The sequence below is a fragment of the Lepidochelys olivacea genome (genome assembly GCF_965140295.1).
Source record: "Lepidochelys olivacea isolate rLepOli2 genome assembly, chromosome: 3".
NCBI classification, from domain to species: Eukaryota; Metazoa; Chordata; order Testudines; family Cheloniidae; genus Lepidochelys; species Lepidochelys olivacea.
The window spans coordinates 140,365,473-140,376,704 of record NC_140413.1 but is presented as its reverse complement, the minus strand read 5'-3'; the positions used below and the strand labels follow the sequence as shown (position 1 = coordinate 140,376,704).

General features: G+C 40.0%; 1 protein-coding gene across 2 annotated transcripts in view; it reads left to right on the top strand.

Moving 5' to 3' along the window:
- The first annotated feature begins 2,811 nt into the window (after positions 1-2,811).
- PLD5 (phospholipase D family member 5) overlaps positions 2,812-11,232 on the top strand; it is a 237,201-nt gene continuing 228,780 nt past the window's right edge. Inside the window, exons 1-2 of one of the 2 annotated variants that reach the window (XM_084624900.1) lie at positions 2,812-2,884; positions 3,612-3,797. In XM_084624900.1, the coding sequence (XP_084481026.1) occupies positions 3,612-3,797 (186 nt within the window). In that variant the 5' untranslated portion in view covers positions 2,812-2,884. Of the gene's footprint in view, positions 2,885-3,549; positions 3,798-11,232 lie in introns of those variants that run through there. The other variant, XM_084624899.1, reaches the window with a different exon arrangement.

The window sequence follows — 11,232 nt, the reverse complement described above, 5'->3', positions numbered from 1 at the left end:
ATAAATAAAGCTCTTTTGTTCCGCTGAGTACATTTTTATTTCTCTCTGTATTTCATAAACACTAAGAAAATAGGGTCATTGCCTCATAGCTACTTCCATAGTTGGTTTTACTCTTTGAAGTCTTTCTTTCAAAGTTCTCTTTCAGACTGGCATCATCATGATTTAAATGCACCAATGACTAGATCTTACCACCATTGAAATGTACCTATTGACAATAATGGGAGCAGGATTGGGCCCATATGCACAGTTAATATAGAACTTTTAAAAAAATTTCTCATTGTCTAGTCTTACTACTTTTACTATTTAAAAGGGTAGCCTCAGTTAACTGCACAATATAGCATTTTAGTTTAATACCACCTTATTTATAGAACATCAGTTTTAATTCTTTACCAAAACAACTTTTGAATTCTCTTCACAAATGATCTGCCTGCAAACATTCATCAGAAACTGACATGCCATTCTGAGCTACAATAATTATTTCTTAGTGCTGTATGAGGGAGTTGGAATTTTTTGTCTGTGCTTAATATAATACTGAGGAGTGTGGGGAATTAGTGAACTGGTTCTGCACACTGTGAAAAAGGAAATTCCTATTAGTTTATTTCTGTTAAATACTGACATATTTCAACCTCTACTAAAAGAGAGGACAGTGGACTACAGCAAAGAGATCACAATCAAAACAAATGACTCATTTCCTCATAAAAGAACTACAGTACTGAGTATTCTACATACCATGGCCCAGAACACTTCAGTAATGCTGTTGTAAGCTGTAGTGTTCAAGCCATTATTGTGGAATTCTGGCATGCACTAAATCAGTGTAGGACCTTATAAAGTAACAATGATTTTGTGATGAAGGCATAAGACCTTGAGTCTGAAAATCTGGGTTCTGTTCCTGACCCTGCCGCTGATTACCTGCACAACCTTCCTTAGTCACTTAATCTTTGTCTCAGTTTCCCCATTTGTCAAACAGGGGTAATAATAGTGATTTCACTCAAGGAGCACTGTGAGGCTTAATCCATTAATATCTGTAAAGTGTTTAGAACTCTTTGAATGGAAGTTGCTCTATAAATGCATTAGTCTATTGTTTGCATGCATTATTGTATTGTATGCAAATATATTATTAGAGTTGTTGAAACAGCTATGAAAAAACATCATGCAGAACAAGCCAACGATTTTCCTTTTTCCTTGAGATTCTTTATCAGCCTTTGTGTTTGTTCATTTTGTCTTGAACCAGTGCTGCCAGCATGAATTCCTTGGGGTAGTGTCTAACAAAGATCATTCCCCTGGTGACTCGTTTGTCATCCTCTTGGCTACATTAGGAAGCTTTAGCTCCCACAAAGCCTTGTTTCACATATTCAGACAAAACGGTTTAGGTGCTGGGACATTGCACTCTATATGATTTTATAAAAATGTGCTAATGAGTGTGAGTATAAGGTAATTGGAATATGCTTCATGCAAAAGGTCTCTTGTAAGGTATCATTACAAAGCTTATAATCTACTGAGTGTGGTCATCCTATTTGTATAAATATATCACTCTTGTATCTGAAACTAGAACTATGAAATATAACTCTGAGGGCCTACTGTAGTTATGCAACGTGTGGACCATTAATGGTGGTTTGGAATCTTAATGGCTCCCATTAACCAGGACAATTGACTGTAGATGGCTCTGTTTTACTTGTAAGTCTTCCTGTATACCTGTGTGCTGGCAAGTGGGTAATGAAGTCTTACTGTGACATGTGATCATGTCACCTGAACTGGAATCCATCTTTAACCTGGTGTTTTTCCATTGAGAAGGAGGGGTGGGAACCCAGAGGGACAAAGGATTCCCACCTTATGCAAAAGATATGTAAGTGGGTGGAACAGAACAAATGAGAGGGCCATCATGAGAAATCCCCTAGCTACCCCCTGAGCTGGAACAAGGGCTGTACCAGGGAAAAGGATTGTGCCCAGACTAGGAAGGCATCCAGTCTGTGAAAGAAACTTATTGAAACATCTCTGAGGGTGAGATTTTATCTGTATTCACTTTTATTATTGTACTAGGCTTAGACTTGCGTGTTTTATTTTATTTTGCTTGGTAATTCACTTTGTTCTGTCTGCTATTACTTGGAACCACTTAAATCCTACTTTCTGTATTTAATAAAATTACTTTTTACTTATTAATTAACCCAGAGTATGTATTAATACCTGGTGGGGGGAGCCAGCAGCTGTGCATATCTCTCTATCGCTATTATAGAAGGTGAACAATTTATGAGTTTACTCTCTAGATGCTTTATACAGGGTAAAACGGATTTATTTGAGGTTTGGACCCCATTAGGAGTTGAGCATCTGAATGTTAAAGACAGGAACGCTTCTTAAGCTGCTTTCAGTTTAAGCCTACAGCTGTTAGGGGATGTGGTTCAGACCTGGGTCTGGGTTTGCAGCAGGCTAGCGGGTCTGGCTCAAACCAGGCAGGGCACTGAAATCCCAAGCTGGGAAGGCAGGGGCAGAAGTAGTCTTGGCAAATCAGTTGGCAACCCCAGGGGGTTTCTGTGATCCAACCCCTCACAGGTGCTGATTCTGCCAGCCTGACCAAGAAGAATCCAGTCTGTGGAAGTTCGAGGGGGACGGGACTTCGGAGTGAACCGGACCTGAGTCCTGCTGGCATTGTAACCTGCATGCTGCAAGGAAAGCAGAGGGAGAGAAAGCGAGTGACGTGTGATGACTGCACCTCGCCCTGCATACAGGCGTGAGGGATGGGAGAAAGAGCTGAGCCCACCCCAAGGGAGTGGCCAGCCACGCTCCCCCCACAGAGTGGTCCCAAGGGGGCCGTGCAACACGGCGGGGCGCTTGCTCCCCACAGGTGGATGTGAGCTCAGGGATTGCTCGTGCCGGTGCCGCTGACTCCCAGGTGCGGCAGACGGGGCTGGCGCGGCTCGGGAACTGGCTGGAGAAGGGGGACGCGCGTTCCCTGCTTGGGGAGCCGCTGAACTTTGGCCAGCCAAGGAAAGGGCCGTTCACAAGGGAAGGGGGCTCCCCCCCAGTTAGACAAGCGCGCCTGGATTCAGCGGCAGTCCCCTCCGCTCCCCCGGGGAAGCCGCCTGCACCCCCAGGGAGGAGGCGGGGCGGCTCCTTTCCTCGAAGCCACCGTGGGGCTTGTTGAGTGCTCCCCAAAGGTGGCTGCTGGAGAGGAGGAGGAGGAGCTGAACGAATGCCAGGGGCCGAGGCGGCAGCAGCAGCTCCAGCCCCTTCACTGCACCAACCTGCGGGCTGGCTGGAGAGGGAGCCGAGCCCAGCCCCTCCCTCTTCAGCCGCTGCCGCCGCCCCGCGCGTCTGCCTCCGGCTCAGGGTCCCAGCCAGAGCCGCAAGCAGCCGCCTTGCGCTGCGCCCGCTCCGGACTGCAGCCGCCGGCCGGCGGGGGCAACGAGCAGCAGCGGCATCTTGGAGCATCTGCTGTCCGGAGTCCCCCTGCTCCCCTCCCACCTCCCACCTGCAGCTCGTCTTCCCCCTCGCCTCCCCCTCCCTCCTGAATTATTTCTCCGCCTCCCTCTTCCCCTCCCCCCCCCCCACCCAACCTGGTGCCTCCTCGTTCCTTGATTTCCTCTGGTTTTCCTTGGACTCTGCCTTGTCATGTCAAGATGGAAGTCAGGCATGACTGGCTCGCCTCTTCCCCCCACGAGGGCTTCGAGCAGCTGAGGCTGAAGAGCCGCCCCAAAGAGCCGTCCCCGAGCCTCCCCAGAGTAGGCGCCAACTTCTACAGCACTGTCAAGCAGCAGGACTTCAGTGCCAGCGTCTGGCTGAGGAGGAAAGACCAACTGGAGCATGTAAGCCAGCTTCTGATTCCCCTTCTTTCCTTTCCCCACTGGGGCTCCTCCAGCAAAGGCTAGGGAGGAGTGAGGGGTGAGCTTCTGTGATCTGTTGGCGAAATTCCCAAAGGATAGAGGAGGAAAGAAACGAACCAAAGGTCCTGAAGCGGCCCACCGAGGTAAATAGCCTGCCAGAATATAGTCCCCAAACTGCTGTGTAAAATGTGAGTGGGAAAGTTATGCGGAGCCTGGGAAGTTACTGAACATCCCTGCAATATTTCCCAGCCTCCTACAAACTGAGCACTGAGGAGAGTGGAGATGTATTGGGAAGGTGGCACTGGGGCTGACTGCTGTGTTGGCTTGTAATTTATCTCATGTAGGCCTAGGATTGTTTAAAAGAAAACATGAGTGTAGATTTGATTTTTTTTTCTCTTCCTATGTGGGACTTTAAAATGTTAACTCTGTGTAGAGTCCTGGAGGTTTCCCTGAAGGATCAACTCCTGCAGTGGTATTCTATGACTTAACCATGTGCCTTTGGGGCCACAGCAGAACTGATGCTGTGGATGGCTGTAGTGAATATCTTATGTGGTTGTGAGGTGCTTGTGAGTAGTGCTGTGGCTCATCTGCTTTAAAGCAATGTTGTTGTTTTGCTTTATGTAACTTTTAAAAGCAAAGAACTGAGTTGAGATAAATTGCATGGTGTGTTAGAGTTTTCTGAATAGCTTTTTAGATGAAGCCCATGGTTAGTGTGTAGTATAATCAAAATAAGGAGATAGATACGTATGGATAGGGAAGCAAAAGAGGCTGGATGGGTTTACATATTTTAACAGTCTGCAAATTATTCACTAATGGAAAGGATGGGAGACAGTGACAGAGTTAAAAATGACTGAGATACATAGAAAATATTACATTTGGTGTAAGCCATGTTAGGGTTTTTTTCAGGTAGAAACCCACCTATTAAAAGCATAATGGTCCTACTGTTGCATGAAAATTATAGATATTACATTAACACCTGTTTAAGATTAAACCTAAAAACAACTGGTTGTTAAGGTGTTAAATTTCGTCTCCACCAAATTGTATATTATAAAAATATTCCTTTTGAAGTACTTGTACCTGTTAATAAAATATTAAGTATAGGTTGTTTACAGTTCTAATAAAATCACAAGAACTGATGAACTGTTGGAAATAGAATTCAATACTTCTCAAATATTTGAAATGTTCTGTCTACCTTACTACACATCTCCCTGATTCTTCACACTAACAACAAGGCTTCACAGTAGTAAGCTCATAAGAAGAGTGTTTTGCCATTGTGAGTCAGAGAGAAAGGTCACTGCTTTATCTCAGGAGGGCTGTGTTCATACATAAAAAGCACAGAAATCTAACTATTGGGTTTGTAACTGGTTTTTGCTTGTAATGTCTACGTGTTGATTATCATTTGCCAAGACGTAACACGACTACCCCATCTATAATCAAATCAACAGATACTGTGTCACTGTTCTGGTATCTGAACATTAGCATGCCCAAATATACAGTATATAAAATACATAATAAAAAAACCTGTACCATAGCATTGCCTAGGATGGGCTAAATAGACTTCACTTGTTCGAAGAGAACAAGTGGAGAGCCCCCACCCATTTTTTGTGTGCTTATTTATTATAAAGTCTGAACTTGGCATAGCAATCAGAAACAGAGCTGCAACATCAATGTGAAAAGGTTTCCTGTAATCCGTTTCATATTAATGTTTCCCCAGGGGGAGGGATAGCTCAGTGGTTTAAGCATTGGCCTGCTAAACCCAGGGTTGTGAGTTCAATCCTTGAGGGGGCCATTTAGGGGTCTGGGGCAAAAAAAATTGGGGATAGGTCCTGTTTGAGCAGGGAGTTGGACTAAATGATCTCCTGAGGTCCCTTCCAACCCTGATAGTCTGTGATTCTCATTTGAGCCAGCTATTTCATTCCCATAGCACATTTGAACACTGTTAAGAAAAAATAATTGGAACATGGATATTCCTTGCGCACAATGAAATATTTGAATACACATTTAAGGGCTATGTTTATTATGAATACATTGCAGTATACTGTATGTACCAAGTGTATACATGTATACAAGTACATACTTTATTTTTATGATTTCGGATCATTTTAACACTCATGAGTGGTGGACTAGAGACACAAATTACTACAAAAAAAGAACAGGAGTACTTGTGGCACCTTAGAGACTAACAAATTTATTAGAGCATAAGCTTTCATGAGCTACAGCTTACTTCATCACTTACTACATACCTCACCTCAATGAGTATTTAATCCCAGAATCATGTGTTTTTGTTAATAAAATACTTGGTGCCATGTAATTATTTTCTGTTTTTAAAGAGGTGGTAATTTAGCCATTTCTGCCTTTTTTTTTTTTTTTTTTTTTTAACAAAGGGTGTAATACTTTGAGGTGCATCATTTTTAATAGCCTATTCACTTATGTAGTGATGTTTCTAACTGAGATACGATACTACAGATATACATGCTGAATGATGTAGATGGAGGATGGGTATAATATTTTAGTTTGGTGCTCTCTTCTGATACAATCATGCTATTTCTTCTGTGCTAAGAAAATCATTCCACTTAGGAGTGAACCATGTTATGTATACCATCTATGGCTTAAAGCTAAATAGATATAAATAAAATTGATACATATAGTAATGGCAGATGCAGGTAAAGGAATATTCTATAAACACAGATATGCACGCACACACTCTGGAGACATAACATTTATTTAAATGTTATAAGTCTATTGGAAGCATTATTTAAACTGATTTCAGTGATATTCACTTCTATAGGTTATCAGCAAGATTTATTGACCAGAGAAGTTTCATTGAAGTCAATATTTATCTTAAGAGTCAGAAAAACAACTTAATGGAATTATGAAGTAAATATATGTATCTCTCAGAAATACTTATAAATCTCTTATGGTTATGAATTTCAAAACTGTAACAAGTTTTTTTCTTTTACACTAAAATGTAAAGGGGAGACGAAGTTAGAGGTACAGAAAACAAAACACTATAAATATCCCAAGCTTTATATGGAACTCACTGCAACCAGTCAGAGTGTACTCATTTACAATTCATCTGATTTCTTAAGTGATTTCTTGTTCCATATCTTACTACTATTGTCTGATCCCTAAGGAGGTAAAGCTCTAGAAACGTATTGCTGACTTGACTTTTTTTTACATTAGTCTGGATTTCCTTCTTCCAAGCTGTAATGGTAGTTTAAACATAGGTTATCATTAGTTTGACAAACAACTTTTCAAACCACATCAGATTTTAAAACAAGTCACTCATATTCTGTTTCTTGACTAAGGACCAAGTGCAGCAAGTATCTCAGCACATGCCTAAATTTAAGCATATGATCTGTCCTATTAAAGCTTAAAGTTAGGCTCATGCTGAAGTACCTTGCTGAACTGCGGCCTAAATGCATAAATACACTGCAGTTAATGGGTGAAAATGACATTAGGTTAGTTTATAGTTTAAAAGGGGGGATTTTTCCATATGAAGACTATAATCAAAGAACCTTGTCTTCTGGGACAAGGTTCTTAAATCCGTATTAGAGATATTGCAATTCAGAATCACTGTGTAAGTGAAATCCCTCACATTCTACGAATCTAGTTTAGTCATTTTCTAATGCCTCCTGTGAGATTATTGGCCTGTAAGTGACACAACTGATTGAAGACTTGCCTGAAACCCTTAGATCTTCTCCTTTTAGAAGTATTTTTTTTAATGGACAAGGGTCCCCTTTGGCTCCATCCCCTATTTTATCTTTTCAGTGAGATTTGAGCTGGAGTGGAGAGGGGAGGGAGAGAAATGTTGTGGGTGACCTCTGAAAGTACTTAGTTGTGCTGATAACTATCTGCAGTTGGGTTAAGTCATGGCAGAGTTCTTAATACTCTCTCAGCAACCTGGTTCCCTCGGTAACAACAACAGAATATATTTATGCAGCTCCCTCCATATGGGCATTGCAAGGTGCTTTACAATAAAACCTGTTTAAAATGATCAATTTTTAAACCAGACAAGAGCAATTCAAAGGAAATGTTCCTTGAATGGTTTTTTTAAATGTGTAACAGATTAGAAACTGAGACTAGAAACAACATAATTCTACAGTTGTGAAGTGTTATCGAGTCACCCTAATTAAGGGTGCGTCAAGGTTTGCATTCATTGTTTTGTATGATTAATACAGTGTTTCCTTTTTTAAATATACACATGTAATGGTGAACAAAGACTGCATTTTCTAATGATTTAGAAATAAACTTGTTGATAATTTTTGGGTTAAAATGTAATTAAAAATGGGCCTCAACAATCTTTTTGTCTTCAGATTATAACTTTTCTGGGGAGCCTGGTAGCTAAAGAGCCATAGTCCCAGAGAATCAAAAATACTCTCTTGCACACGCATACATGCATTAACACTACTGCTCTCGATTAAGCTATATTTAAAAACAAAGAACACAAACAACCAAACAAAAAATGACAGCAAAACATTAGGTTGTTATCAAGCAAAGTTAATAACAATGGCTGTATCATCTTTCTACAGTTTTACTCAGAGCTATTTCAGTAGCTCAAGTCATTCTTAAGTTATGTAATTGTGACATACTTACCCAATCATCACTATTCAGTTAATTTGCATGCTGCAGTTTTACTGGCTGCAGGGAGGGAATTGTGTGGTAAGCGATGGACTCAGAGTTCCAACTCGCTAACATTAAGCCTTCAGAGTTTTACAACACTGTGGCTGACACATACGCACAGAGCTAGGAAACTAATATTTCTCTTAAGTTTCATGGCCATAACAAAATTTAAATACTTTACATTAGCCTACATTTCACCTCTGTATTAGCTGAAATTTGACCTTGACAAATTAAATTTTAATGATTGTAAAACTATTTGAAATTTTCTTTTAAGCAACTGTTTGTGTCTAACATCTGTCATTACATAGCAAAGTACATGCAATCGAAAACTAGGCAATTCATAAGCAAACTACTTTGATGTTATCTTAATGATCTCTCAACAACACTTGTTAAAACACATTTAAATGAATAATAGCATTCTTCATCTAAGGGACTGATGATATATGCATAACAATAACACATTGCATGTTAACACATAAGGGGAATGAAGGTCCTGACTCTGATTGCTGAGATTATCACATCACAAAGCAGGAAATTCAGAACTACAGCAATCCACAATAACTGTTGCTGACCGATATCATGACTAGGACTCAAACAAGGTCAATTCAGTACCCAACAATAGAGTGTAAATATGTCAAAAGAATTCCATGGTTGGTAGTATCAGTGGCTGGAAGGTATAACAAAAATAAGAGTGGTAAAGATCCTGAATCAGCAGATTCCAGTAAATCATTACACTCCTTCCCAAAGGAGCTTCTGTGCTGTGGTGAGCTCTGCAACGTGACTAGTATTTTACATGAGTTAAATGGAACAAGATGAGTTTGTATCGGAATGTAAATTACTTTTTCAAGCACTTTAGATTAAAAAAAATGAAGTGGAAATCAGGCAAATATTAGACAGTTGAAAAAGTTGCAACAAAGGAACTATTAACACTTGTTTAAGGTTAGGTGTAATATTACCAGGTTCCAAGGAAGAACTGACTTAGTTGAATAAATGGTACTATAAAAGGTAAACTAGGGGAGAGAATTCAGGAAGCTGGTAGACAGTTTTGCTCCCAACATTTGGAGCTTATTCATAAAACAATTGCAGCTCTTATAACAAATTTCCATTTGGCATAGGAGCCTGATCAAATGCCCAATGAATTCTGTTGATTTCAGTGGGCTTCAGATCTGCCCTAGAAGACTAGTGATTTGAAAAAGGGTGATTGGGATGCTCCTCCCTACAGCAGTGATACCGGAGCAAGATGCTTCCTGTTGATGCTCTTCCCGAAGCAAAGCACATTTGTTCAGCTTTCATGCTGCAAAAAGTCTGTTTTTAAATTGTTGAATGCTATTTTGCCTCAAGATATCACTCTCTTTGGAGACCACAAAACAGAGGTAACCAAGGAAAGTAATGATGCAGGGAAAAAGCCAAAGAACACAGAAGTATGGTAGCTGTTTAACAGTGCAAGGAAATTACTGCATAACCTTTCAAGATGGGAAGTGGAAAAATTCTTTATTCAGTTAAAATTGCAGATGGAATTTAAAGTGATGTCCTTGGGGGGAAAAAACTTACTCCCTGGAATAGTTGTTATTCATGCAAGTAGTCCCACTGTTTCAAGTAGTCAGAATATAGTTACCCCGGCTGTCTTCTCCTAGTCTTACAAAAAGTACTTTGTGATCTTCAAATCACAGTAAAAAGCCTTTAACATACAATTAAGGTACTACATTGAGATCTGTGGATGTAAAATAAAATTGTTAAAATATTGTAGTTATAAAAACAGATGTAAGACAGAAAATTCAAAGCAAAAGTTAACTGTTTGAAAGTCAAGTGATTGTAGTTGTATTTAAAGAAACCTACACATCAAACTGTTTTCAACACCAGCCTTTATTGTTTTCCCCTTTCTGTGGCTTTTCCTGCACTTGCTAATGGTAGAACCCTACAAGTTGCCATATAGAAGAAACTTAAGTTCCTAAATTGTAATTATGTTATCTTAAAAAGATATCAATGCATAACCTTAACTCAGTTATAACAAAGTTCTTTGAATTAAAATTCTCTAATTTTGAAGAGAAGAAAACTACAATTTCTAAAGTGGTGGTTCAATTTTTTACCTAATACTAAAGTTTTTTTCTAACTTTTTTTAAAATTAATTTTCAGTATCAATTTTCTTGGAAAAATCATCAGTATAAAGAAAAATCCCTTAATGCCTTTATATAGAATTGTTGCCATTAAACAGTTGATATTTAGCTACTGTTAACATGCAGTGGTATCTGACACAGTGAAATTATTTCCTATATTAAATAAGGGGGGAAACTGTGGGATCTCATATCCCACTGTTTTGAACAATGCTGATTTAAAAAAAAAAATTGACAATAGTGTCTCTCAGTTAACCCCCAACTCAACCTGAATGTATTCAATAGCCAATAAAAATTTAAGTAGAATAGACTTAGACATGAACATACATGGCTGTAGCAAACTGGAGCCCAAACACCAGGGTGTAAAGATGAGCCGCTGCGGAGCATATAAAAAATATGTCATGGTTGCAAAGCTTAGAAGCACCACTAAGCAGAAGTTCTGACCGCAACCTTGGCCCTATAATAGAGTTTATAAACTCTGCAGGTGACCAAGCCTTGACTCTCTGCTTCTGCTCCCTTCTGCTTTTCATCTGACACCCTTCAGTCAGCATACCAGGTATTAACTCCAGAGCAGAAACATGTGCTTAAGCAGTAAATCGAGATGAGTATTAACATCTCTGGCATAGTGGACATTAAGGCACTGATCCTGCAAGGCACTTTAGCATGTGCTTTGATCCTGTGAA